A 25,000-nucleotide genomic window follows, 5' to 3' on the forward strand; every position below is an offset into this window, starting at 1 on the left:
CTCAGAAACAGATTTGGGTATTCGGGGGAAACTAGACTTCTAGTCTGGCTAGGTCCGAATATAGGGAAAATATCTGTCACACGGTTATATAGCCAATCGGGATATTTTTTTTTGTCCCGAACTTTTGGACAAGTCCTGCTATATGCGATGTGGTTGAAAAATTTGCAGTTTCTGCAACGGCATAGCTCAATAGCGGCTGTCACGAGAAGAAAGGTGAGAATAGGTATCCCCACTGGACATTGGGTCTGTTAAACAGCTAAATCCCTTTCACTTGGCTGGGCCTGAAAAATGTCATTATCGCTGCCGTTTTCTTACTTTCTTCTGTAAATACAGGTAAAGCGTTCACTAATGCGCACCTGTCTATTTCCTTTCATCTCACTCGTTAAATAAGAAAACGTGCTAAATAAGAGAGCATTCAACGCGAAATTCTGCATGCACATACGGACCCTCTAAATAGGAACCTGAGACACCCGGTTTGTGTAAAGCAAATGTATATTTCGGGAAGTGCTGGTTGCTCCATTGCAATAAATGAAACCAAATGCACGCGAGTTATATCAAATAACAGTTACAATATCCATGTAATGTGGCATAACTATAGGACCTCATCGTTCCTCTTATGTACTATGTCGTACATAAGTGGAGAGAACGCAGGTGAAATGTTCCTGGAGACGCATTATGCAAAAGTTGCAACCCGTGAAACAAGTTTTGGATGCTTCCAATAATGCCGCATTTCTCTGGTCTGCACAGTTAACAGTTTTTATCTGACAGTGGCGCATGAAGTCAAATGGGAGTCAATGAAAAACAAAGTAAATAACTCTTTAACTTAGTGAACGGGAAATATTTTCGAACGGTATTTCCCAACAGTGCATATTGCACAGATTAAATTACTCTGAAATAACGCCGCCTAAAACGAAGAAGCGGATCCGAGGCATTAACAACGTGTACTTCGCCCCGTTTTTTTCTTTGTAGGCTATTTCTGTATTTTTGTAGGCTATTTTAAGAGATTGACTAGCCTAACTCGTTAAGAATATGGCTGGGAAGTGCCATTGCCTTGGATGTACACTCAATCACGTTGACGTGCTGCCCTTCCGGATCTTCCCAAAGGCACTTGTAATTCTAGCCGGAGATTCCCATTAGGGCCATTCACGTGGATCGGTGAAAAGAATGCAATTTCCTATCGCTTGCTACGCTTGCGAATTTCGAGCCTTTCATATATTGGAGCTAACAAGATCAATACGCTGGCGAGCAGCGAAGCGTGCCCATTGATCTTGAGGCACGTGCTACAATTTCTAAAGCTCGGCGAATGGCTCGAAACCAGCATTCACAGAGAACCATACGACGTGTCAGGTTTGAGGAAGCGGGAAAAGAATGTAGAACGCCGTATAAGTAGAAATAAAAAACCAAGGAATTTGTAAGGAAGGGAACGAAAAACAAAGAGCGAATAAGATATCCATCAGTACCCAAAGCGAAAACTATGGACAAAAATACAGAATAGAAAGAGCAAGCAACGATGAAGCAAGAGTGAAAAAAGGAAACATCGAGAGAACAATTATGGAAGCCAGCACCATACTCAAGAAACTGAAAAACGTTAAGGCAGAAAGAAAAGGAATGAAGAGAAAAGAAAGCATGGATGTAAACGTGGAAATTGGGCGTACCTTTCCGAGAAAAAGTGGAAACGACACCGTAATCCACAAAATAAGCAAGTGAGGGGGGAAGTAACGCTGTATTCCCTTGTGTAGAATGCAAGAGGAAACCATACGACTGCTAATTCCAAAAAAGATGAAAGAACAAGAAAGCGTTCAAGCTAACTTCAGTTCCTTGCAATATTCAAAGTCCACTTTGATACTCCGCATCGTGGACAACTATGAGCACCGCCACACAATGCACGAAGGAAATGAATCGTACTTAAGGCATGCTCGAATATAACTTTCCTCCCTCCCTCCTACAATTACAGTATGGATGTGTCGTTCGATGCGAGCATCTGGTCTATCACGCGTCATACCCTACTCTAACGCTTGCTGGGCTTGCGCACGAATGATTTTGGCGGTGTTGTGTTTCAATATACATTTGACGCACATTCAGAAAAAAAAAACGGAAGTCTTACCGTAAGTGCACGTCAAGAGTGGCTCATAGAGATTCAAGCCTTTGGGGCCGACTATGCTAGGACGTGAGATCCACGAACGCCTCAGTCACTTCCTACTATGATCAATCTGTATAAGACGACATGACCCTTTGGAACAGACTCTCTATAGAATTCACGAGACCCGTATCACATCAACGGTATTGCGTAGCGCGATAATGTAGGAAAAAGGACAGATAATAGCAAAGAGCGCTCTTTGCTCTTCTCTGTGCTTTCTCCGACATACGCGCGGTAAAGAATATCAGCGTGACCAACTACAACCAACTCGCCCACGCCTCTGCCCTAATACGCTACAGGGCTAGTACATTGCGCTCCAGCCTCCTCCATCTTGCAACCCCTACCTTCCTCGTTAGTCATATCGCTCAAACGTGGCTCTCTGCTCTTCTCTCGCATTTTCCCGATATTTGTGCCCTACGCAATACCGCCGTCATCAACGACGACCAACTCGCCTAAGCTTTCACCCTAACACCCATATCACGCCGGAGCGCTATACAGGCTCCACCTCTTGTCTTGTTTTTTTTTTCTCGCTAGGGTATTGTTATCACTTTAGATGGCGCAAGTCTTCCATTAAGCCATAACCAGCTGCACCAAAATTAAACTTTCGTGTTGGGGTTGTCTGCGGTCAAGCAGCGGAAAAACATTCCTGTGCTGCTTTCACTCCTTTAGCGCAAATGGGCAAAAAGAAATACAAGCTAACATAGACGCCCTGTCTAGATGTGTGAGAGTTGCACGCAGAAACTAGAGAACTGGGTACGGACAGTAAATCTGCAGGCCAGTCGTTCGGCAATCTCATGATGTGTTGCGACGCGAAGTCGCTGGGTAACGTATTCCATACGTTACGCAGTAACTGGTTAGCGTTACTTCCTCGAACTCAGCGGTAACCAACAAAGTGCGCTAACTGTAATGCGCAAACGCGAAGCAAGATTTCATTTCTTAGCTGAAGCTATAAACAACAAATGAAGTAAACAATTAGTTCAACCCTCAACTATACAGCACGGTCCCACGGGACCCATACCACTGTCGCTACATTATAGCAGTTTTATTGCTTTATTGATTCATAGAGCTTTGTATCTCGGCTTCATTAATTCAATAATTTGTTGTTGCGGAGACTAGGGCATAATGCATTTCCACCAATGTGGAATGCATGTGCACCAATGTGGGATACCCATGCTTGAGTAGCAGACTAGAGCGCAATAGCTCAGGTCGACCTCTCTGTCTTTCCTATCAATAAATTCCATTCATTCATTCATTCCACCAATGTTAGCTACATTGTCGAGCTAAATCAGTGAATCATCCACTTATCCGAATGTACGCGACATTATGGGTCAAGAAGACTTACGCTGATTCCTCGACAGCCTTCCTAGCTCTGCACATAATTCAGATGTCTCAGCGGAGTAGCGGCTGCCTTGCCCGTCAACGTAGGGGCCACCGTTGGACATGTTGCGCTGCCTACGGGAGGAAGCCGGTGGGCGTGATGTTATTGCATTAGTTTCGGCCCTCTAGGCCCCCAGGTTTGCACAGTCCGTTGCGCACTTTCATTACGTAGCCACTTCGGCAACGGCAGCAAGGAGCTTGGGGAAGACAACTGGCTAGAGGCGAAAGCAGGAGGCCAACGCAGGCATAAGGTGCCTTGACGTTCCTTCGAAAAGAGAGATCAAGGACAGCCTCAACAGAACCCTTTGCCAAAGAGCACTCGACTTTGTTGCTTTCGCATTTACTGATTTGCGTCCGGCGAAGATGTGCCCGAAATGACCATGTGTGGTTTCCTAGCGTCATGTGTCGACGTGACTGACCCGTCACTACGCTAACAGTCGGTGAAGCGCTCCAATAACCTGCACATAATGTTTACGAATATGATGTCATGGATGGATGAATTCCATCTTCAGTGATCGAGTCATTTCTTTTGCTTGGTTGATGTTCACTGTTTTGCTCCACACAAGGGCGAGTGTAAAGTGGTTTCGCGTGCTGCAGTAGAAGCTGTTCTCACAAAACGTGTTAATCATAACGTCGCTAAGCCGCGAAGTTTGCGTCACCGGTGTAGCATTGTACAGCGCTCAGCAATTTAGACGCAATTGTAGGACCTCACTGCGGCCAGTGCTTTTTTGCGCGACCGGAGGGCGCTGGGTGATGGCTGGGAGATGAAACTCAGTGATAATGCGTCAGAAAGCATCACGATTTCATAGCAACGCCAGTGCACCAGCTCAACTTCACCGACTCCCACAGGTGGTCCAACAAGCGCCAGAAGCCTTGTGCTCCGAGTCTGTGCATCCTTTGAACCACTACTTAGACCGAGTGTTATTGAGGATAGTGCTACCCAGCCAATATCATTCTACACAAGTTCTGTTACGTGGGACATATTAGCAAAAAATGCTTTATTAACTGGCACCTATGTGCAACGAATGTAATTGATCGTCGACTTTTTCTGTGGTAGACCTCCTCGCCACTCTTAGCGCACTTCAGTCATGGTATCGCTGCCCCAAAATTTCACAAGTAGAACATCTTGTGCAAGGTAGGTTACAAACACGAAGTTGAACATACTATCACAAATGTTCCATATATCTTGTGGAACTTATGCTAAACGAGATTAAGGCTGTATGTGTGTACAATAGGTCTCTAGTGTCCCAGAAGTTTTCTGCTCTATTGCAACCTAAGAAGATTCATTAGTTTGTCTTTTACTTCCATTATGTTTCTTTTGCTTCGGTGACATGGAGTGATATGTTGCAAGCTGGCCTTTTTTAACACACACGCATACATCCCTGCTTGCTCTGTGAGCTCTTACCTTTCTAACAACAAATGGGAGATTTATGAACACCTCCAAAAATTTCCACTTCGCAAGCTGCAAGAACCCAAGACATTTTCGGCACACGTCGAAGGTCCAGAATTTACTCTAGCCGATCAATTTTATCCGCAACAAAACAGGAATGCCTACATGGGAGGCACTCCTTCTGAATATATGCGGACACGTCACCACCACCAGCTGCGGCATACTGTCAAGAGAGAGCTTGTATCGTAAACGAGCAAAAACGTAAAAAAAATACATCGAGCGATGGAAAAATTTTAAAACAGAAGAAACTCATGTAAGTTATGGAGCGCCTTGTTTGGGAAGATATCTGTCAAAACTGCTTCAGGCTTGCACTGAAGCAGAATTTTAAGTGTCTACTGGATTAGAAAGTTCTTGGAGCGCTCAAGATGTAACAATCAAATTTGCAATGTGAAGAAGCAAACAAGCGAGTCCAGCCTTATTTCATATGCGGCACGCTGATGCATTAGTCGCGGTTATAGCTCTTTGTAAATTTATATATATATATATATATATATATATATATATATATATATATATATATATATATATATATATATATATATATATATATATATATATATATATATATATGTATATTCTTCTGTTTTCATCTTCCTGAGTGGCAACTTGCGTGCACAACATTTCTACACCTCCGTTAAGCGTATTCGAAAAGTTTAAAAATTTCATGCGGCTGCAAGGCGTGCCTAACATGACCAGCGCAGGGTACCTTTAGGACTGGCACACCTCCAAAGCAGTCGCCTTTTTTGTTAGCTTGTTGAGTTATACAGCGTGCCGAAGATAAACACACGCAAAAAATGAACCACGTCTTCCAACGGAACGGAGGTAGGCGGCTGCAATATGAGAAAACCTCTTTTTTAAAGCGATACTCTAAGCCTGCGTGCCGTAAGCTTGGTCCCTTGTCATAACAAATGTCTCTAACGATACAAGGTGCACTTTTCCCTTTATAACACCATCGGCAGAGTTATTTTAGGCAGCACGTTGCGCAGCTGCCTTATAAATATATATGTCTCTTTTTTTTTATCTGTCGCCTCCTCATGTAAGTTCCTAGTGCAGGGTAGCCTAACAGTTTTTCAATTCTAAGTATTCTTTCCTACTTTCTCATTTATTTCATTTCCGCCATCTCTGTCTGCTAATGTCTGCAGTTTTTTTAGGAAGAAAAACCTCTGGTAGGTATCGACCAATAAAAACCAATAAGGTTCGGCTTCTTACCGACTACGCTTTGTAGCCGCCATACAGCCTTCTACTGATAACACGGAAACTTAAAAAGCAAATCGGTCTATAAAAAAGACGAATGTAAGCTTTCAGTCTTCCAAACTGTCTTTTCACGGTCGCCAACCAGAATGAGCGCGCTGCGAAAAACTACAGTGGCGGTGCTTGTCTAAGCGTATATACATCTCAGCGCCTTGTGTTTGCAGCGTAAACACGCCCGAACCCTTCGATAACGGCGCCCCTGCAGTGGAAACGCCAACGTGTTTGCGATTTGGTGCAGAAAAGCGAAGTCTCGTGTCGCTATTTTCAGCGCGGGTTTTCAGAAGCCGCCGCTGACACCTAAAAATAAAACTAGGTCCCGTGGTAAACATTCGCAGGGCATGGAAGGCAGATAAGCCAATGCCCCCCCCCCCCCCCCTCCTTCTGTCAGAAGCTGCGTTGCCACCATTTGAAAACCAAAAGTAAAAGACACCGCGGCGACTTGCCGCTGTCATAATCGGTTGGGAAACGCTTTCTTTCTCTGTTGGCAGTGTGTAGCTTCTTATCGCGTATTGATGTCCTCGCAACTGTCTCGTGACCGATGAGATTACACACTCTCCACTTCCAGGTATGCCGCCGCAGCTGATCCTTTCGGAAACTTAATATAAGATATCGGGAGTACCATGTTTGCTCGCGCACTACCCAATGAAGATGGCACAGCCTGATTCACCAACAGCCATCGCGTTGATATGTTGTGGATGACTGCGATAAGAAGAGAGAGAAGGAGATGGAACCAGCCCGCCTCTGTTCACGTTATTTATTCCCAGTTACGCTGGAATCCGAGCTCGCCTGTCCCGCTTTTCGAAATGTGGCTGTTTGATTCTGCTATGAGGACATGAGCGGCAAGGCTTGGCGTCATTTCACCGCGTTTTGAGAAATACGTGGAAAGCAACGTATTATATTGTCCTTTCACTTACCCTCCGTGGAAGAATACGATAACTGAGCACGACATAAAACACTCGTTTAATTTACTTGATCTATATTTATTACACACGTATTGCAGACTATTGCTCCCTTCCTCCCGAGTCCAATACCCTATACAGGAAAGAAATCTATGTGCCGCTAACGAAGAGGGGCATAGCTTGCGTCTATACGATGGACTAGGGTTTGCGGTAAGACTCAGAAATGTAAATTTGCCAGACATCGGTAGGTTTTGAACAACCAACAAAAAATTATTTTATCGCTTTTAGCCATCGGCTCGAATACATTGTCAAGTGAGCGTTAAAATGGTAGCGCCGGGAACTTTATATCTACAAAAAAGAATAACCGAATGGGCAGCCAAGGATGTCTCAGCCAACCCTATTCGCTAACCTAACGCTTTTGATTGCGTTTTTGGCCAAGTTGATCGAATCTACAACAAATAAAAAGCTACCGCGAGCTGCTCCCATGTGAATAACACCGGCTGCAACGACAATATTGCGGAGCTAATCGATGCTACCTTTATACCGACAATGAAAAGGGGTGTAAGATGACTTTTTTTCCAAATTAGACACGCGACAATACTTACCGCATGAGTTTCCGTTTATTGGGAGCAGGTCTTATGGTGCTCCTTATGCACGAGTGAGCTCAGCGCTAAACGACGGAAAAGACACAAGGTGAGCTCGGAAGACGGCCGAGCTATATACAGAGAAAACAGGGCATCCGTCTAGGAACTGCCAATATCAGGCAGGTGCGACGCTTCTCGCGGTTGCGTTCGCAGCAATCCTATCTCCTCTCAGGCGCCACTGGAATATATCTCGAAAGGTTTTCCCCTCCTTGACTCGTAACTGTTGGAGTGGTGCTCGGCGAGAAATAGCGCCGAACGCGTGCGGTTTGGAGATTGCTGCGAGCAAGAGCCTCTTTTCTTTTGTGCGCGGTTGTTTACTGTTTGGGTTCAAGGGAAACTATAAAAGTAAATATTTCCTTGTTGCGGCTTCGTAATACGCATTGCATTTGAGTTTCACTGCATTGAAGACATCGAGCAGCTGACGCCTGCCATCGAGTTAACGACGAGTCTTTTGAAGTAGGGAGCATTGCGACAGGCAAGTGTTACTTACTTCCACGCAGCGCTTAACTTAATAATATCAAGTCAGATGTGCTCGTAAATACCTTGTATATAATTTTTAATATCCAGGAGAAAACAAAAGAGCATTATACCAATAGCTATTCAGTCTTAAGATAATATTACAGAGGCTAGTGCAATGAGCTAATCTCAAGTTTTATTCAATCGCACCGCGAATACATAAACGTAGACAATATATTTGTCGGCTGTTAATGAATACGTACTATACAGGCATGCGACAATTAAAGAAATCATGAAGTTTGCCAAGCTAATCACGGAGCCATCGTCACCACAGCGCCGTGACAAAGATTAGTGAGGCAGCACCTTACACTCTTTCTTGTATTATGACGTGCAATAAAAAGGTGGCGCTTGATGCATCAGGTGACGTTTTAAATCCCGGCTCCATTGTTCAGAGGATCGGTACACCTTGAACAGTTAATTTGCTGCAACATGCGGAAAATGCACTTCAAGCGTACCTGCATATTGATGCGCTCCTTATAGGCGCAGGCTGCCACGTGATCAACAACTTCTCGAAATTAGCTTCTCGCGGTCCTCTATTCAGAAAGACTCATGAGGGTATAGATCGTGGAAAGTTACGGCTCGGGAAGAAAATTGTCAATTCGAGATATTCTTTGCTATCACCCTAGCTCACTAGCGTGGTTAGTTTGTTGACCGTCCTTTCCAATGTTACTTTGTTCTGGCTAAGTCAGCTGAATATATTCAAGAGAGCAGCATGCCTGGATGGGTTACTGTATGAAATATTCTTACGAAGTAACAAAGAGTGGAGCCAAAAACAAAGTTTGGTCTAAAAATAGAAGGAAACAAGGAAGATGATTGTACTCGTTGAGCTGTGATCGGTTTCGGCAGCCATCTTGTTTTATCTAAGGTTGCCTTGCTTGTGAGTAACGTGTAAAACACACTTTTACGCGCCATATCTTCGTTATTCCCACAACGTGATAACATAACTTCACAATAAATTTCTTTATCACAATAATTTACGCAATCTTGCATGGAATACTGTTTTTGATTCTATTAAAACAAGTGTCACGCCCGAACGTTCATACGGAAACCTCTCCTCTTCGTATGCTCATTCAGCGTGTCACAAAAAGAAACAGCGCTATGCTTTGCGTGGTCATACATACTATTAATATCATCTTTTGTATCAAGAAATACTGGAACCGCAGATATGAGGGTATACGAAGAATTTTTGATGACGCATTCAGTACTCTGAGTTTTCAGGAGGGTGTGAGCATGAGCATCAGGTGCGGCTCGATTTTCTCTTGCCAGATGCTCCAATGACTTCCATGTGATTTTGGCGATTTGACACTAAAAAATGCTTAAAGCAATGTATTTAAGTAATGCAAGGTCAAGTTATCCGCTACAATTTTATAATTTTTTTTAATGAACAACAACATCCACCTGTGGGCCGATGCTCTTAAGGGTCACTTTTTAGAGCGCAGCTCTTTGGCGTCCGTTCCTGGGTTTCGCGTCGTCGTCGGCCTCGTAACCAGCTCGCCGACGAATCTGCTCCGCCGCCGCCGCGCATGCGCGCTGTCGGCTCTCCGGGCGAGGGAGGATGATGGAAGGGAGGAGGAGAGACTGTGGAGGAGGGCTGGCTACACAAATGGCTCTTTGGCGTCCGTTCCTGGGTTTCGCGTCGTCGTCGGCCTCGTAACCAGCTCGCCGACGAATCTGCTCCGCCGCCGCGCATGCGCGCTGTCGGCTCTCCGGGCGAGGGAGGATGATGGAAGGGAGGAGGAGAGACTGTGGAGGAGGGCTGGCTACACAAATGGCTCTTTGGCGTCCGTTCCTGGGTTTCGCGTCGTCGTCGGCGTTGTCGTCGGCCTCGTAACCAGCTCCGCCCCCCTTTCATCCCCCCCAGCGCTAGCAGCGACCGACTGATACCGCTTTCGTGAGTCCGCTACCGCACTCACGAAAGACGTCGTGCACTTCCTGCAACTCGCATTAACCGTCCATCGATCCACACCGATGTTAGTAGTGGGGGACTTTAATGTTGACATAAAGACAAACAGCAATTTCCTAACACTTATGCGGGAGAACATCCCGTTCCTCTCGCTCGTAACGCGTCCCACGGCTGTGACAACCTCGCGAGGCACTTGTATAGATCTCGTCTTTGAGAATCAAGCATTGGTGTACCAAGTCGAACATATATCAGTCTATTTCTCCTACCACAAAGCTTCCTTCATGACTGTCAAGAACTGTTAGTGCAGTCTTTGTTAGAGGAATACGTGTGAAAAATAAAAAAAAAATTCTGTGATAGCGCATACATGTGTTGCTCGATTTCTTTGCCTCAATCTATCGAAAAGGTGAAACAGCTTATTTGCTGCGCTCAAATTTCGCATTAGGAAGTAACGTAATCGTCGGTAATTTTTTTAGCGTAATCAGAGGCATCGCTTTAGGCTGCGATAGGCACAATAGAAGAAGGCACCACATTAAGTGTGAGCACATGTGTTTCTTAATGGGACTTAACTTTATATACAACACATTAAACGTGATGGCCTCATGAACATTGCTTCGTTTCTATAGTGCGCTGTTCCAGCTGCACTACCTTGTGATTTCTTTATCAGGTGTTCTTTTTTTTTTGTCGTGGTAATTGCATTTCCGAGTCCCTCGCTTTGTCAGTTAGTGCACTCAGATAATTACAACTCTAATTTTTCACCTGAATAAATTAAACCACTATGCATACTTAGTATCTCCGCCCATGCAAGTCTTTTGAGTTTAAGGTGGGGGAAAAATTACATGAAATCCCAGTCTATTTGCTTCAGAAACCACTTCTGTGGTCATATAAGATACTGTCGCGCTCCCTTGTAGCTGCGATGTGCAGTCAACAACAAATATCTGCTACAGAAAAGCAGCAATGACCTCTGCCTTAATCAGAAGCTTTTGAAGGCGACTTTCCCCATAGGATAATGAGCGCCCTCAGTTGAGGTGTATTATTACCAGTGCGTATTTGCCCGTTTGGGTGAAACAGCACAACGCATTTCTTTATCAGTAGGGCTGAAACAAATACGCGTTCTTTCTCTCTCTCTCTCTTCACCAAACGTAGAATGATAACTAACTCTGTCGTAGTAGGTTGTGTGGCCTGCAACGTCTGTTGCACGTCCTAGGTGGTTGAAGGCTTTTGGCTCATGAGCTTCCTGACAATCTAGAAACATTAGTTTTTTGTGTTTGTAAGTAAAGTTGTAGCTGCCTTTGGCTTCTCGCTTTCGTGTAATATCTTCATTAAAAAAATCTTCCCGGGATAACTTTTCACTTATAGAAGCGAAGTTAGTGTTCCCTTGTCTTAATTTGTCAAGGGAACTTGAATTTGAATTTTATATTGTTATGTTCATGGGTGTATAGGACTTCTTGCTGTCGATTTTTGACCCTATAACCTGATTTCTTTTCATTTCCGTACATATTTTTTGATATTATTGTTTTCTCTATGAGTAGGCCTCACTATGATAAGGTGACTACGTCTCTTTCTTTTATTTCATTTGAATAAAAAAGATGTTCGGTGTTGAGTTCCAACCGCGACTCTGTGGGGACACCAGAACACAAATGCGCGCTTCATTTAGCCCGACAGCTCCGTGCACCAATTATTTAGTGCCCGCCTTGTGAAAACTATTTAAAAAAATTGGGGAACGCGACCGCACTTGCTATTAAGATGCCCAACTTTCAGCTTTTGTCATTGTATCCTACTGAACAAGTCGCAGGAAGATAAACTTGCTCAAACTGCGCTTCACAATTTCTTCTTCCCTGTGATTTCCTGCACTTTCTTGCTCATAAAGCTGTACTTGAATTCCCGTAAACAAGGGGGCTGGCGTTTTTATCTAATGCTCGTAGCCGTCGTCTGATGTGACGCGTTGTGGTTTGCCTTCCTCTACCCTATTCGCTTCTCATATCTCCTTATTCTCTTTTTCTTTTTTTTACACTCCACTTTATGCGGATGCATGTTGTGTACTCTTCTAGGAAACAACTGTTAGTCCATTTCTCTTTCTATTTTGGTGCTGTTTGTAAATGTTTACATGGGCGATATTATTTCCGCAAGTCTTGCACCACCATATCCTGCCGATTTGCTTTACATGGAAGTTCTTACTGCTTGCAGTCACCTGCATTCACACTGGATGCAGTTTGAACGACGCTGAAGTAAACAAATAATATCATTGCTCAGCGCAATGTTATCAGAGTTAGGAGGTCCGTAACCCCGACCTTCTGGGTACACTTCATTCTTCGGACTGAGCCGTTTTATTGTTGTCTCTGAAGCGGAAGCTTACAAGTTGTGAATTTCATTAGCTACATCAACAAAACAGTTTTTTTTCTGGCAATGAAGCTCTTGCTTCAGTACCAGGCATATCACAAATACTCTCTGTGGTTCGAGCGCCAATCTGTATTTGGCACGTTTTTTTTTTCGAACAGACAATAAAAGGCTTCTATTGGAAGGAATGCAGTGTCCTTATGCGTTCTCTCACTGTATTGCTCTGGACCTTCTAATTCGTAATGCAGAAGCCTTTGCCTCAATCACCCACACACTTCTGCATCACCAAACTTTTGCTTCCGCTATCAGTGCTATAGCACTTTCCTATGTCATTGCAATGCTGTACTTTTAGAACGTTTCACATTTGGTAAACTTGACCTTCTCGTCGTATTTTTTTGCATTCTTGCAGAGAAGATTGACCTAAACTGTGGGAGCATGAAGATAGCCCTGCTTCTATGCATCGTGGGCTGGTACCGTGGCCCGCTTCTGGTCTATGCCGCTGAAGGTATGTGGCGAAACCTGATTTCTTCAGAGGTATTGAATGTAGCGCGAGTTGGTGCTATTGGCTTATTTCGAGAAGAGCGTTAAAAAAGAAACGAGGGGCGACGAATAAACGATAACTGAAGCTCTTCAGCTACCAGTGGGCCATAGTGATATGCAGCGCCTTTTCCCCCACCGGAATACATGACCTTCATTTGGAACGCGCCAAATAGATGCTAATATAAAATGTAGTGTAGCTGAATGGCAGAAGCAATTGTTGAACAAATAAATAAATGAATGTGTCTTATATAACAGGGTAGCACACAGTCCTGTGTAACGAAAGATGGCAATTATTGGAAATGGTAAAGAATCAAGCGAAAATCCCACAGTGAATGCGCACCTTTAGCGGGCATGGCCTCCTAACAGCGTTGGAAATCTATAGTACTTATCGCTGACATAAAATATTCGCCTAAGTTGCCTAATTTCGAAAATGAAACAACAACGAAGGGTGCATAAAGAAAAACTAAAGAAAAAACATGCAGATCTCACGCGCTGTGGGAATAGATCTAAGGGAATCTTTGTCTACTGTTTGCGTTCATTGACGTCACTTGGCGGTGACATATTGACGGCATACGAAAGTCGTGACCGGGATGTGAAATGTTACTTTGCCCGCTCCACTTGTGTTTGTTGTTCTTGCTCCTCTCGACGCTTTCTGCGAGCCTTTGTCTAGGGTTGGAGCGTTGTAGCTCACAAAACTGCTTCCTGTCTCTCTCTCTCTCTCCTCCCTAGCTAACATGCTCTCCCATTTCCTCTCCCTACTGTCGCTGCTGCTGTTGCTGGTGAGCGCGGAGACAAGTGCGTCAGCTCCTGCACAGCATTTGTGATTCGTCACGGCTAGTTACGGCGCCCAAAGCGCATTGTGCACATGAGACATGGCGCAAACGTTTACACGAGCTCCTCTGGTCGTCTTTTTTTTTGTGCCATACTAACGCGATAGTGTTAAGGGCCCCGTGTCGCAGAACACCCGGTGTCGACGCCTCGGGCGTCACTTGACGCATAATCATTCTGACGTCAGGTTATTCAATCATTAATAATTAATCTAATCATTAATCATTAAACTAATCATTAATCAGACGTCAGGTTATTCCTCGGAATTTCGATAACGACAGTTCATACACTAATGTCATGAAAAAAAACAGCGACTACGCAAGCCTTTTATGCTTTTTTGACATGGCAACGTACGGACCACGTCCTGACGCGGTTGGCGATAGTGGCGTGCGTATCAGCTACGTCCAATCGTGGCTAGCGTTCGTGACGTGCAGGACAGCAGCAGCCGCAGCAGTCTACAGCAGGAGCAGCAGCAGCAGTGGAAAAGTCGAAGGAAGAGGGAAAAAAAAGCTTCTCTTTAAAAGAATCATTCGCTTCAACATAATAACATTCACGGTCCCTCTAAAATCTAAGAGCGCCAACCAAATATACAACCGTGTGGGAATTTCATTACATCTCATTGGTGTTATCCTTTCCACAATTTAGAACGCAGCTCTTAGGCACCGGTTCCTGGATTGAGCGTCGGTGTCCCTAGGCATAAGAGGGCGATGGCGGTCATGTCTCTGTTCGCGCGGTCATTGGCATCTTCTTCCACTGCTGGCTCCGATGCCGCTCATCATGCCAGCGTTCCCACATTGCCCATCCCTGTGTGAATGCGTTGACGGTACTGGACCACTGCCAGTCGGTGCGGTGATTTCAGTCTCAAATTCTTTTCCTCTTTATATTGCGAAATGAAAACACGTATACAACTGCGATCAAATTGTGCATTAGAGGGAATCGCAGTCGTCGTTCATGTTTTCTTTTTTCTTTCGGCAAGAAAAAAACTCCAGCTCCTGCCCTTTCAAAATCTCCCTCCAATAGCCCTTAAATGTCACCATCGCAATGCAGGTTTTTATCAGAATTGCAATAAGGCGATGACGGCACTGCTGTCTTCAAGGCACACTCTACACCACCAACTCAGTAGGGGTCCGCTGGGCTTGGTGCACCCGGTAGCGTTTTTTATTGCTTGCACAGATACGTTCCTCCTTTACAACTGATGCACTTTAACCATTTCTGGCGACTCTACAAATGAATGCTTCTTAGTTCAAAGTAACAGAAACAGTCGAATACTGGGTACGTCTAGCCGAGGGCTATTTTTGGCGGTGGCGAATAGAAGCAGCACAGGCCTCATCATTATTCATTGCTTTCGCCCATTTATGAGGCAAATTACTCTTCTGCGCCGCTTTTATCTGCAAGCATTAACTACGCCGAGCCAGCGCTAGTGTGCTGCATTAAAGCAGCAAACCTTCATTTTCTTTCATTTTTTTGTGCTCTTTCTTGTTGACACTCCGCTTCCGCACTTTGGCTGCCCGGACGACAGTATTGCACATCCGGACAAGCAATGTGCTTCTGCCATAATTATTCGCGTCAGGAAATACTATCAACAAATCGGTTCTATTGATATGTGCCTCAGTAAAAGATAACGGTGCTATTGAAGTGAATTGCTTAGACTCCAGCAGAGATTGCCTTTCTCTTTGACTTCCTTCGTGGTGAGCGACGTGTTTGTAAAAGCACTTTGTGAATAACATTATAAGATAACTCAAGGTAGAGGTACATTTATTCATGGCTCCGTTTTCTTCTGCAATCGATTCCGTGCAAAACGTTTTTTTTTTTCAGTATTCAGGCCCATTTGTGAACCACCTCTCTGTGTATCTGTTCTCGGACAGTGCTTATTCATGCGTAGCCCGCTCTTTCTAACTCTCAAGTGAGCAGCAGGAGAATAACCTGAATTGTAGAGGAGCGTGAGAGCAATGGAAGTGGAAAAGCAAAAATACGCAATAAAAACACTCCTACCCCAAGTTTCAAAAAACAAAACAATAAAGGTTCTGCGGTTTTACTTGCGATAACAACGATCTGATAGCAAGGCCTTCCGTACGGGATCCATTTTGACCACCTGCTGATCTGTAACGCGATAAAAGCACGGCACGCGACGGTGTTCACATTTAGCCCCCCACAGAAGTATGGTCCCCATGGCTGGAGATTGAATCGGTACCTCGTGTGGCGCAGCACTCACTGGGCAAGTGGAACTTTTTGTTGTTTTTTTTTTCATGGGAAGCTTGTATTGGCTCAATACTTTCGGTGACGATACGGTCACGCCAAAAGCCAGTGGCTCCCAGAGCAGAGCAGCTGCGGGAAAGGGCAGTTGGATGTGCGGACAGCTGCGCCGGTGCTGGAGCGTGAGTCATTAGCAAGGACTCCAGCTGCATAGGCGCGCGCTCACGCCACGCGAGCAACCAATCAGAACCGCTCCGCTTCAGCCGGGGAGCTCCTCCCCTCCCTTTCACCGCTCTTTTCACTCCCGTTACCTCCAGTGCAGCGCGGTTGAGGTGTCCTCTGCGGAGGAACCGTTACTGAGCTGTATGTTATCCTATCTTTCCAACCACCCCCATTTTCAATAAGATTTCCATTAAGAATCTCCTTCAGCCGGGGAGGGAAAGGGCAGGAAAGGGTGTCGCGCGCGCTGCAGCGGCTTAGTTTCCGCTTTCCTTTCTTTAGATTACTGTCATCATCATCGTTAAGTTTAGTCTCGGTAAACGGATGGCACGGCCACGCGTTGAGCGTTCCTGCGAGCAACGGGTAGCGTTGAACGAGCGCCGGCGAGAACTCGCCCGTGGAAGCGCTCGCTCTCGGTGCGCCGATCCAGCCATTAGATCCGCCCGGGCCCAGGCAATCCGACAGCAACGAGAAGACCCCAATCTAAGGGAGTGGGAAGCCGAAGCAATTCGCCACCGTTACCTGTGGGTTATTAGCTTAACCGTGACGAAGGTCAGGTGCATCCAGGACAAGCTTCGCTTAGCCCATTTGCCCCTAGGTAAAGTGTTGGTCATTTTTCGTGCATGGACCGCTTCCTTTCTAGAAGTTACCTTGACCGAGATTAACGGTGTGCCGTGTTTCTTTTAAACTGCTCGCTCAATTTTTCTGCTGCTATTTGTCAAAATTTGCAGATGCCAAGCTGCTGTCTCAACCGGAGGGCAGTACAGAACCCCCAGCACAGCCAGGAGGTTCGCACCATGTTGTAGAGGGCGCTAGTCATGCAAGCGACGAGGAATCGCTGCGCCATGCGGCGAAAAGACCCGGGGCACTGAACCGGGTGTCGAGGGCGGTGGGTGACCTCGACGATGTCAGTGACGATGAGTACGGAGTGCTCCGAGCGGGCGTGACCGGGCCTCGACGACACCGATTCCTCCATTTCGGACGCAAGAGGGTGCCGTCGGCGCCTTACTACGGGTAAGTACGGGTGATTTTAATGAAATTGAGGGGATTGCCGTCCCGAAACTGCACAGTGGTTTGCGAAAGACACCACGCTGGTGGGTTTCGGATCAATTCTAAGCGCCTCGGGTACTTTAGCGTAGACCCGAAGCAGGGAACACTAACCTTTATTCCGCCCTCACTGGAATGCGGCTGGCGTGGTCCGCAAGAGAACGCGTGACCTGGTGCTAAGTACCAGAATGCAATGGCCACTGATCCAGCTCGCCGGCTAAGCACTTGCGCGATATATATGTTGGTAGCCTATAGTAGTTGCACAAGCGCTCATTTGATTGATTGCAGGCAGCGCTTTCAGGCAGTTTCTACGATATCAGCACCAAGTGTTGTTTAGGTGTGTAAGTCTAATAGGTGTGGTTAGGCATGCGTCATTCAACAGTAGATATTATTTAACCGCTGCTTTTCACACCCTAAATTCTAATATGACTTATTAATAAGACGGTGCCCACTACGATAACAGGAAAATTAGAGGATAGTCTCGGAATAAGAAATAAAAAGCTTGTGTCAGACGTCAAAGCTATTGTTAAAGGGTTTCGTCAGTCCTCCGACCACTAAAAGCGTTTGACGGAGTGGTTCATCAGTCAATCCGTAGAATGAGCAATCGATCGTTTGGCAAGTGAATTTGCGCAGTTTCGCCTTCTGTAATGGAATTTCAGCTATGAGAACTCGTAACAACGGGCTCCGTTTTTTGAGACCATGCTGTATGGCCGAGGTAAACAACGAAGAGCATTACTTGGCGCACGGGATCAAACAGCATTGTAGAATGAAAGCACTATATTTTCTGTGATGTTCCAAGACAGACTTATTGTTTTCCGACAAAGAATCTGCGAATCCTCTTAGTCAATGTTAGATAATTGCCTCCCTAATGGAATTGCGCACAATGTGCCAGTGCTGCTATTATCTCGACTAAAGGTAGAGTTACGTGTCACGTTTCCTGCTATACGTTTGACGATATTATGTTAAAAATTCTATTTCCCTGCTTGCTCAAAAGTATTCATTGACTTTTGAAGCTGACGCGCATTTATATACTTTGCGTGTTGTAACGGCGACTGGAATGCTGTAACTGGATGCTACTACTACTGGTACCTTAAACGGATAATATAGGTTCAATTTAGAATGCAGGTTTTCCTCACCCCATTCTAGCTGACTGGCCTGTGTTTGCTAGTTAAAGCAGTTGAGATGTTTCAGAACTGAGGGCCTTTTATTCTCAATAACTTCGTTAGAAAGCAATGCAGACGTCAAGAACTACTATTACAGCAATAGAATAAAGTTGGTTCATTCTTTCTCCTCGGAGAGATGTATGTGTGATAGTATAGAATCTACGAAGGTTAAATTGTAAACTGGAATCGACGAAGGCTAAATTGTAAACTACCACACTACGAAATACAACCTGGTTGCAGATATCCTGTTAGATATTTTTTTCTTGAGCGCATTCTTCAAAATAGTGCTATTTTTACTCATTTGTTAATGAAACTTTCGGCTATGACTGTTTAGCGAATTTCACTTCCATTCATTTCTTTTTTTTCAATTTTATGCCACGAAGAAACCACAGTGGTCTTAGTTCTGTTACCATGTCCTACACACTGACCCTGAAGTGGCAGCTTTCCTGTTAGCCTAACTCCACAAGGCACTCACGCTGCTGCAGGTCTCCGGTCCTCAACTTCGAAGGCACAGCCTCAGGCGAGGGAGAGGCTGAGTGGAGCGGGGGAGAAGATGACGACGACGAGTCCACTGCGTCCCAGGAGGACCCGGAGGCGGCTGCATTGCGGTGGGCCAAGCGAACACTTCGGGAGGGTCCCAACAGCTTCCTTCACTTCGGCAAGAGGGAACCGGAGGAGGATGGAAGCAATGGAGAACGACTAAGGTGAGAGGCTACTGCACGCCTCCTGAGAGACAGAGGTGCTTGTTCTAGTGTTTGTTTTGTGTGTCCTATTGCGTCGTGCACTAAATCGTAATATCGAGTGTTTTTTATCCTGCCGCTAGTGAGACAAAATACTTCTGCACAATCATAATTGAAGGAATCACTTATTGACTGGCTCACTATTTCTTTAAATCACTGACTGCTTTTTAAATAGCTCGTTTGCTTCCCATTTTGCATATGTGTTTAGGTAAAAAAATGGTGCTGGATTTAACTGCCATGTCAATACGATTGTCATGGCCGTCTATTGAACCAACTGCCATATGATTGGCGCTACTGTGCCATAGACACGGAGTAGCTGTCGCGGTATATTACAACAAAAAAGGGAGTGCCTACGCAAGGACGGCATAAGCCATCGCGCAGTAGACGCGAAATATAGAATTTGATTGCAGCAATTGTTTCTTGTTCTATTTTGTTAACATTTCATCTCTGCAATCATCTAAACTAATTGAACAAGTATAATGCAGCAGTTTGTCATTTTTAAGTCGTATAGCTTTTGAACACATGCATCGACATTCTCAAGAAATCTTAAATGATTACTGACAATGATATCACTTTGCGCAGGTTCAGGCGAAGTGTGCAAGAGGCCAAACCTCTCGAAGCAGGTCAGGCGCACAGCACGGGTACGGAAGACTTCGAACAGCACAACGAACAAGCTGAGCCGGCTTTTTCGGATAACCTTGTCCTGGCGTCGAAGGTTAAACGGTCTCCTAACCGTATCATGCACTTTGGCAAACGCCTTCAGCCATCGTCAGCAGTTGGAGGCTTCGACGGTGTCAAGCGAGCATCCCACAATAGCATAATGCACTTTGGTAAACGCACTAATGATCAAGATGTTGCCGCCGCCTTGTATAACGTCTACTCTACCATGGACGGTGGGCCAGAAAAGCGCGCTGGAAATCGCATTATGCACTTCGGGAAGAGGGATCCCGAATACGGAGTTTCAACTGGACTCGAAGCCGAACCACAGTTTGACTTGATATCCGCGGATAAAAAGGCTCCGAACAGGATCCTCCATTTTGGCAAGAGACCCAGCACTGGAAGCACCGGCAGCGCTGAGGCTGAATGGGATGGTGACGAAGCTGAAAAGGACAAACGCGGGAACCGCATCATGCACTTCGGAAAACGCGACGAGGATGACTCTTCGGCAATGACGCTGTCCTCAACGGACGAATCATCGTCCACGGCAGTCAAAAGGGCGGCCTCGGCACAAAGCCGGTATTCCGGAACACCCGACCAGGTCCAGCCCTTCATGGGCATCGGGAGGCAACTTCAGAGGCAGTTCCAGGAATGGAAGAAGCGAAACCGCATTCTGCACTTCGGAAAACGGGAGCCTCAGCAGAGGTCAAGCAGCTACTACCAGCAGAAACGCTTGGCAAACAGAATTATGCACTTTGGCAAGCGAGCGGGCAGCTCATATTACGCCGACGACGCGGCATCTGTCGTTGCAGCCATGAAGGACAAGAGACTAAAGCACTCAATTATGCACTTCGGAAAGCGCGGCGAAGAGCTCGAATCTATCATGGGTGGTGACAAGCGCAACCGAATCATGCATTTCGGCAAGCGATTTGGGGCCGGCGACCACGATTCTCAAGAAGGGCAACAACTTCCCATGGACAAGCGTGCGGGAAACAGGATCATGCACTTTGACAAGAGGCTGCCACGTCCAAACGGCGCACTGACGCCTACCGCCTGGGATTACGGAGTCGACGCAGCCGCGGAGACGTCTGCCCCTGGAGCCACCAAGAGGGCGCATCGAATCCTCCACTTTGGCAAAAGGGACGGCGGTGCCAGTTACGATGACACCGGCGTCGGGGGCGACCCTCTCCTCTTGGCAGAGGGCGTGGACGAAACCGACTCGACAAAAGTTACGGGCGGTCGTGGTCAGCCCGAGACGCAGAAGGTCGTCAGGAAGAAGAGATCCGCTACACCTCCGGAAGAGAGCGACTACATCGACGACACCCTCGCACAGATGATGGGCGCGCTGATGGGTGAAGACGGCTACGCAGACCGAATCACCATGGGTCACTCGGGCCTGTCCGGGCCGCTGCACCTACCTCACGCGTACGTGGCCGCGCAAGTCTACGGGAATGCATTTCCGCGCATGCTCAGTCGACCCAGCCGGAGCGACAGGTTATTCCGCGCCCTTTACAGCGGAGAACATGGCGCCGAGATGATGCCCAAGGGCCAGTCTCGCAACGTGTTCCTGCACTTTGGCTGAGTTTGTCCCGCACTTCACGATTCTGAGCCGTGGCAAAGAAAATCACCTCCCTTCCCCTGGCATTCCTCCTGTTAGGTTCTGCTCCGGACAGCCGTCTTTCTTTGGCAGCTACCTGCATTTCTTTTTTCTTTCCCTTCGCGGGTGAGGGACCTGGGTGAAGAGGAACCTGAGCGCTTTTCTGGAGCTTTCATTTAGTAGCTCGAAACTCAAGGGTTGTCTGTAGCAATTATTGATCGGTGTCAATGTCGTTTTGTAGTCTGTGTGTAGCGCGATTGTTCATTGTTAGCTTGTTTTATTGCTTTGTTAACTTCATAAGGAGAGACAAGCAGGGTGACAACTACGCGTCGTTAAGGTGGCATTTACTGGCTTTCGTCAGTGACTATGCGAAGTCTGCACCAGAGTGAAACCTTGTCCCAGAACGAGAATGCACGTCCACTCGTATGCATGCTGGTCTGGTTGCTCTTCGGGCACCCCTTGCTGTATGTAGCACGGCTTAGATAGCACTCGGAGCACAAACTCGGTGGCCACTTTCTCAGTGTTCTTTGGCAACAATAATACATCAATGATTGTTAGCACTCTGGAATCATATCGTATGTCTCTTGCAGCATCCCATTTTTTTCGAATACCAAAAGATGACACTATCAGTGCTCCCTGATCTCGAAGCAAACTGTGATACCACTCTGGGCGGCCGATATTGTCACCTATATAGGTTCTTAACGAAAATTAGGTATTTATTGTAGACGGATGAACTCCATTGATTCTGGCATGTTTCCATGTAGTGTCTCCAAGTGAAGCAATTGTGCTTGTTTTTACGCACGCGTGAGGAAATTATATATCTACGCTCAGTCGCTGTGTCATCTGCTATAAACTGTGTTTACTAATCTAAGGTCTCTGGCACTCAGCGGAATTCTTCTGTGGGACACGAATGCAGGATAATTCATTGTGAATACTGCAATGTACGGACGCCTATGTTAGGCCTATTACAAGCTGTCAGGTTACAAATATAGTTGAAGCTGTTACGATGTTCTCGTTCGACCCGTTCACTTTGTTTGTTTCCATGCTCTTGGGAAGCCTTTGTTATTGGTCTGATACGAGGCAAAGAAATAAGCGCTGAACGTGCTTCCTGAAAACTAATATATTATTAGATTTAATGGAATTCGCAGTCAGATAAATAAGCTACCTCATGTAAGCACAGAACGTGACATGTTTTGTCGTTTATGGCTTGAAACTTCAACGCTACCCTCAGTTTGCGAAAAAAGTTACAATAGAAGACTTGTGTTTCTTTGCTGACCTGGAAGAGGCTTCCTTGAGCTGCTGCTTTACACAATTAGGCTTTCCAGAATGCGAATAATAGGTCTGAAAGATAAATATTTATTTCGAGAGTTCGGTTAATACAGCACAAGAAGGTCTTGTGTTGTCTCTTTATCGTTCCATATTGTGGCAACAACGGAAAGCTTCGCAGGCTTATTGGTTGCTATCGTTTTCTCTTATCTCAATGCACAATTCGCCTCCTCACTGCTTTTCATCGGCTTCGCTTCTGAACCGGTGCACCAACAGGAGTCTTTCAAGACAGGAAGCAGTTCTTCGCTTGAATTTTGTGCCTGTAGGAGATAGAGGACTTTCTCTAAGTTTCGGAATATGTATAGTTTACTCGTTTTTTACCTGTGCTGCTCACTTTTGATGTGAACAGCAATTACGTGTTCGAATTCAAATACGTTTATGGACAATCTTCTGACTTAAATCATGGTAAAGTGTCTTTCAAAAAACCTATTTGAAGTTATAGAAGAAGAAATTCTTTTGCTCGGTCATGCAGGCCATGTTGACGTTCCGTAGTTCCCATGTTGAAACGTTGAATGTTATAGTACGTTGCTACGGTCCGTGTTTGCTTCAGTATCATTCCATGCTCCGAAACACCTGACATGCAAATATTTATCTTATCATTGCATTCAATTTTTTTAGGAGGAAGGTTCCGTGTACAACTCATGTTTTGCAATTACATTTGACGCACATTCCCAGAGATATGAGTTATTTAACCATCACATTGCTTTTAATCAAATATCCTCGCTTAAACCAACTAAATATGATACCCTTTTGAGTGATCGTCGCAGTTCTTTAAGTTAGGCGCTCAGCCGATTTCTTGTATAGATATTTCATGCGAAAATATAAACATAAAAATTAACATCCATTTTACATAACCTTAAGATCGCTATAAAAATGGATATCGCAATTCTACGAAAAGCGCTTAGAGTCAGTTGAGGGTTATTTATTGGTTTTCAGTTGAATGAAATATTTCCAAACTACTGTAACGTTGGGAATACTTGTAGCTATTTTAAAACGTCTTTCTTATTTTGCCACTCAATTTCTTCATCAGGGGTGGATTACAAGTTAACCATATAAGCTTTAGCTTTCGAATTAAAGTGCTCAGAACTATTATGTATCAGTTAAGATTGAAGCTAAATACGCAATTCATTAAACACATGCCTTACGAATTGCCTATACGAAAGTTCTGCATCATTAAAAAACAAAAATTCTTGCTTTTCTTCAATTATAAGACCACTTCACAGAAGTCGGCTTAGCGTTTGAAGGGCGCAGTGCTACATTTCACGTATTCGCGACGATCACTGGAGCTGACCCACAGCTTGAGTTTCCTCTGAACGTCTATTGTAGGTTATAGCGACGGCAACAAACCACTGCATGTGCTGTCGCCCTCCGAGACAAACTTCAATACGATGCATTTAAATGACCAGGTGATGTCGTTTATGATGACCTTTATCCTTTTGTTACTGGATACCTCGCTCAGAAATTACCCATTTGAATTTTAACTGAATGCACTAATTTCATCAACAGTTAGTAACAAGCTGTTTGTGTGATATCACGTATTTATGAGTCCTATGTTTAAAGGTATCACTCCACTTTGTTCATCATTTGCTATTTATTTCATTCGCGCTCAGGTTCATCTCTCCAACAGTGGAGTCTCGCATATTTATTTAATTTATTTGCTATTTATTATCCGACGTGCCACATTTGCAGCCTCACTCAACCGTCTCTAGGCTAAGAAGTGGCCGAATGCATCGATACGTGCATGAGAATACTGATGGAGGCTGTACGACCGTGCGAAATAAAGAGGACGTTGACAATCTCAACTGGACGACCAAGAAAAACGCACGAGAATAAAAAAAGAATGTTTAGAAGTGGAATAACTTGTCTCGTTTTTTTTTCGGCTCTGCTCTTTATTTAGCGATATCTAGAAATACCAGACCAACGAAAATTGACAAAGAAGGCTCATGTTCATACAACTTCAGCATTGAAACCAACGTACGAGAAATAACAGAGGACATACTAAAGTGGTTTAATCCAGCCAATGACTTATTTTCAGAAAATGGACAAATAAATAGGTATTTATGAACACATAACCGCGAACTACGAGACTATAGTGCGGTTCCAGTCATTGTTGGTTTGCACCACACTATAGGTTTTTAAGAGTGGCGGTCATGTGTTCATTAATTTCTGTATGTTATCG

The 25,000-nt window shown here is 45.2% G+C and overlaps 1 protein-coding gene and 1 long non-coding RNA gene across 7 annotated transcripts in view; one reads left to right on the forward strand and one right to left on the reverse strand.

The window, feature by feature from the left end:
* The window catches only part of LOC135907323 (uncharacterized), a 175,118-nt gene extending 150,470 nt beyond the window's left edge, over positions 1 to 24,648 (forward strand). For all 5 annotated transcript variants that reach the window (XM_065439004.2, XM_065439003.2, XM_070526490.1 and 2 more), the window contains exons 2-5: positions 12,921 to 13,016; positions 17,023 to 17,305; positions 18,987 to 19,205; positions 19,824 to 24,648. In XM_065439004.2, coding sequence (XP_065295076.1) covers positions 12,947 to 13,016; positions 17,023 to 17,305; positions 18,987 to 19,205; positions 19,824 to 21,480 — 2,229 coding nt within the window. In that variant the 5' untranslated portion in view covers positions 12,921 to 12,946 and the 3' untranslated portion in view covers positions 21,481 to 24,648. The remainder of the gene's footprint in view (positions 1 to 12,920; positions 13,017 to 17,022; positions 17,306 to 18,986; positions 19,206 to 19,823) is intronic.
* LOC135907326 (uncharacterized) overlaps positions 1 to 25,000 on the reverse strand; it is a 240,408-nt gene that overhangs the window by 196,089 nt on the left and 19,319 nt on the right. The window contains exon 2 of one of the 2 annotated variants that reach the window (XR_010565977.1): positions 18,977 to 19,149. This is a non-coding gene — a long non-coding RNA (uncharacterized lncRNA). Of the gene's footprint in view, positions 1 to 18,976; positions 19,155 to 25,000 lie in introns of both variants that reach the window. The other variant, XR_010565976.1, reaches the window with a different exon arrangement.

Source organism: Dermacentor albipictus, chromosome 10 (genome assembly GCF_038994185.2).
Source record: "Dermacentor albipictus isolate Rhodes 1998 colony chromosome 10, USDA_Dalb.pri_finalv2, whole genome shotgun sequence".
Taxonomy (NCBI): Eukaryota; Metazoa; Arthropoda; class Arachnida; order Ixodida; family Ixodidae; genus Dermacentor; species Dermacentor albipictus.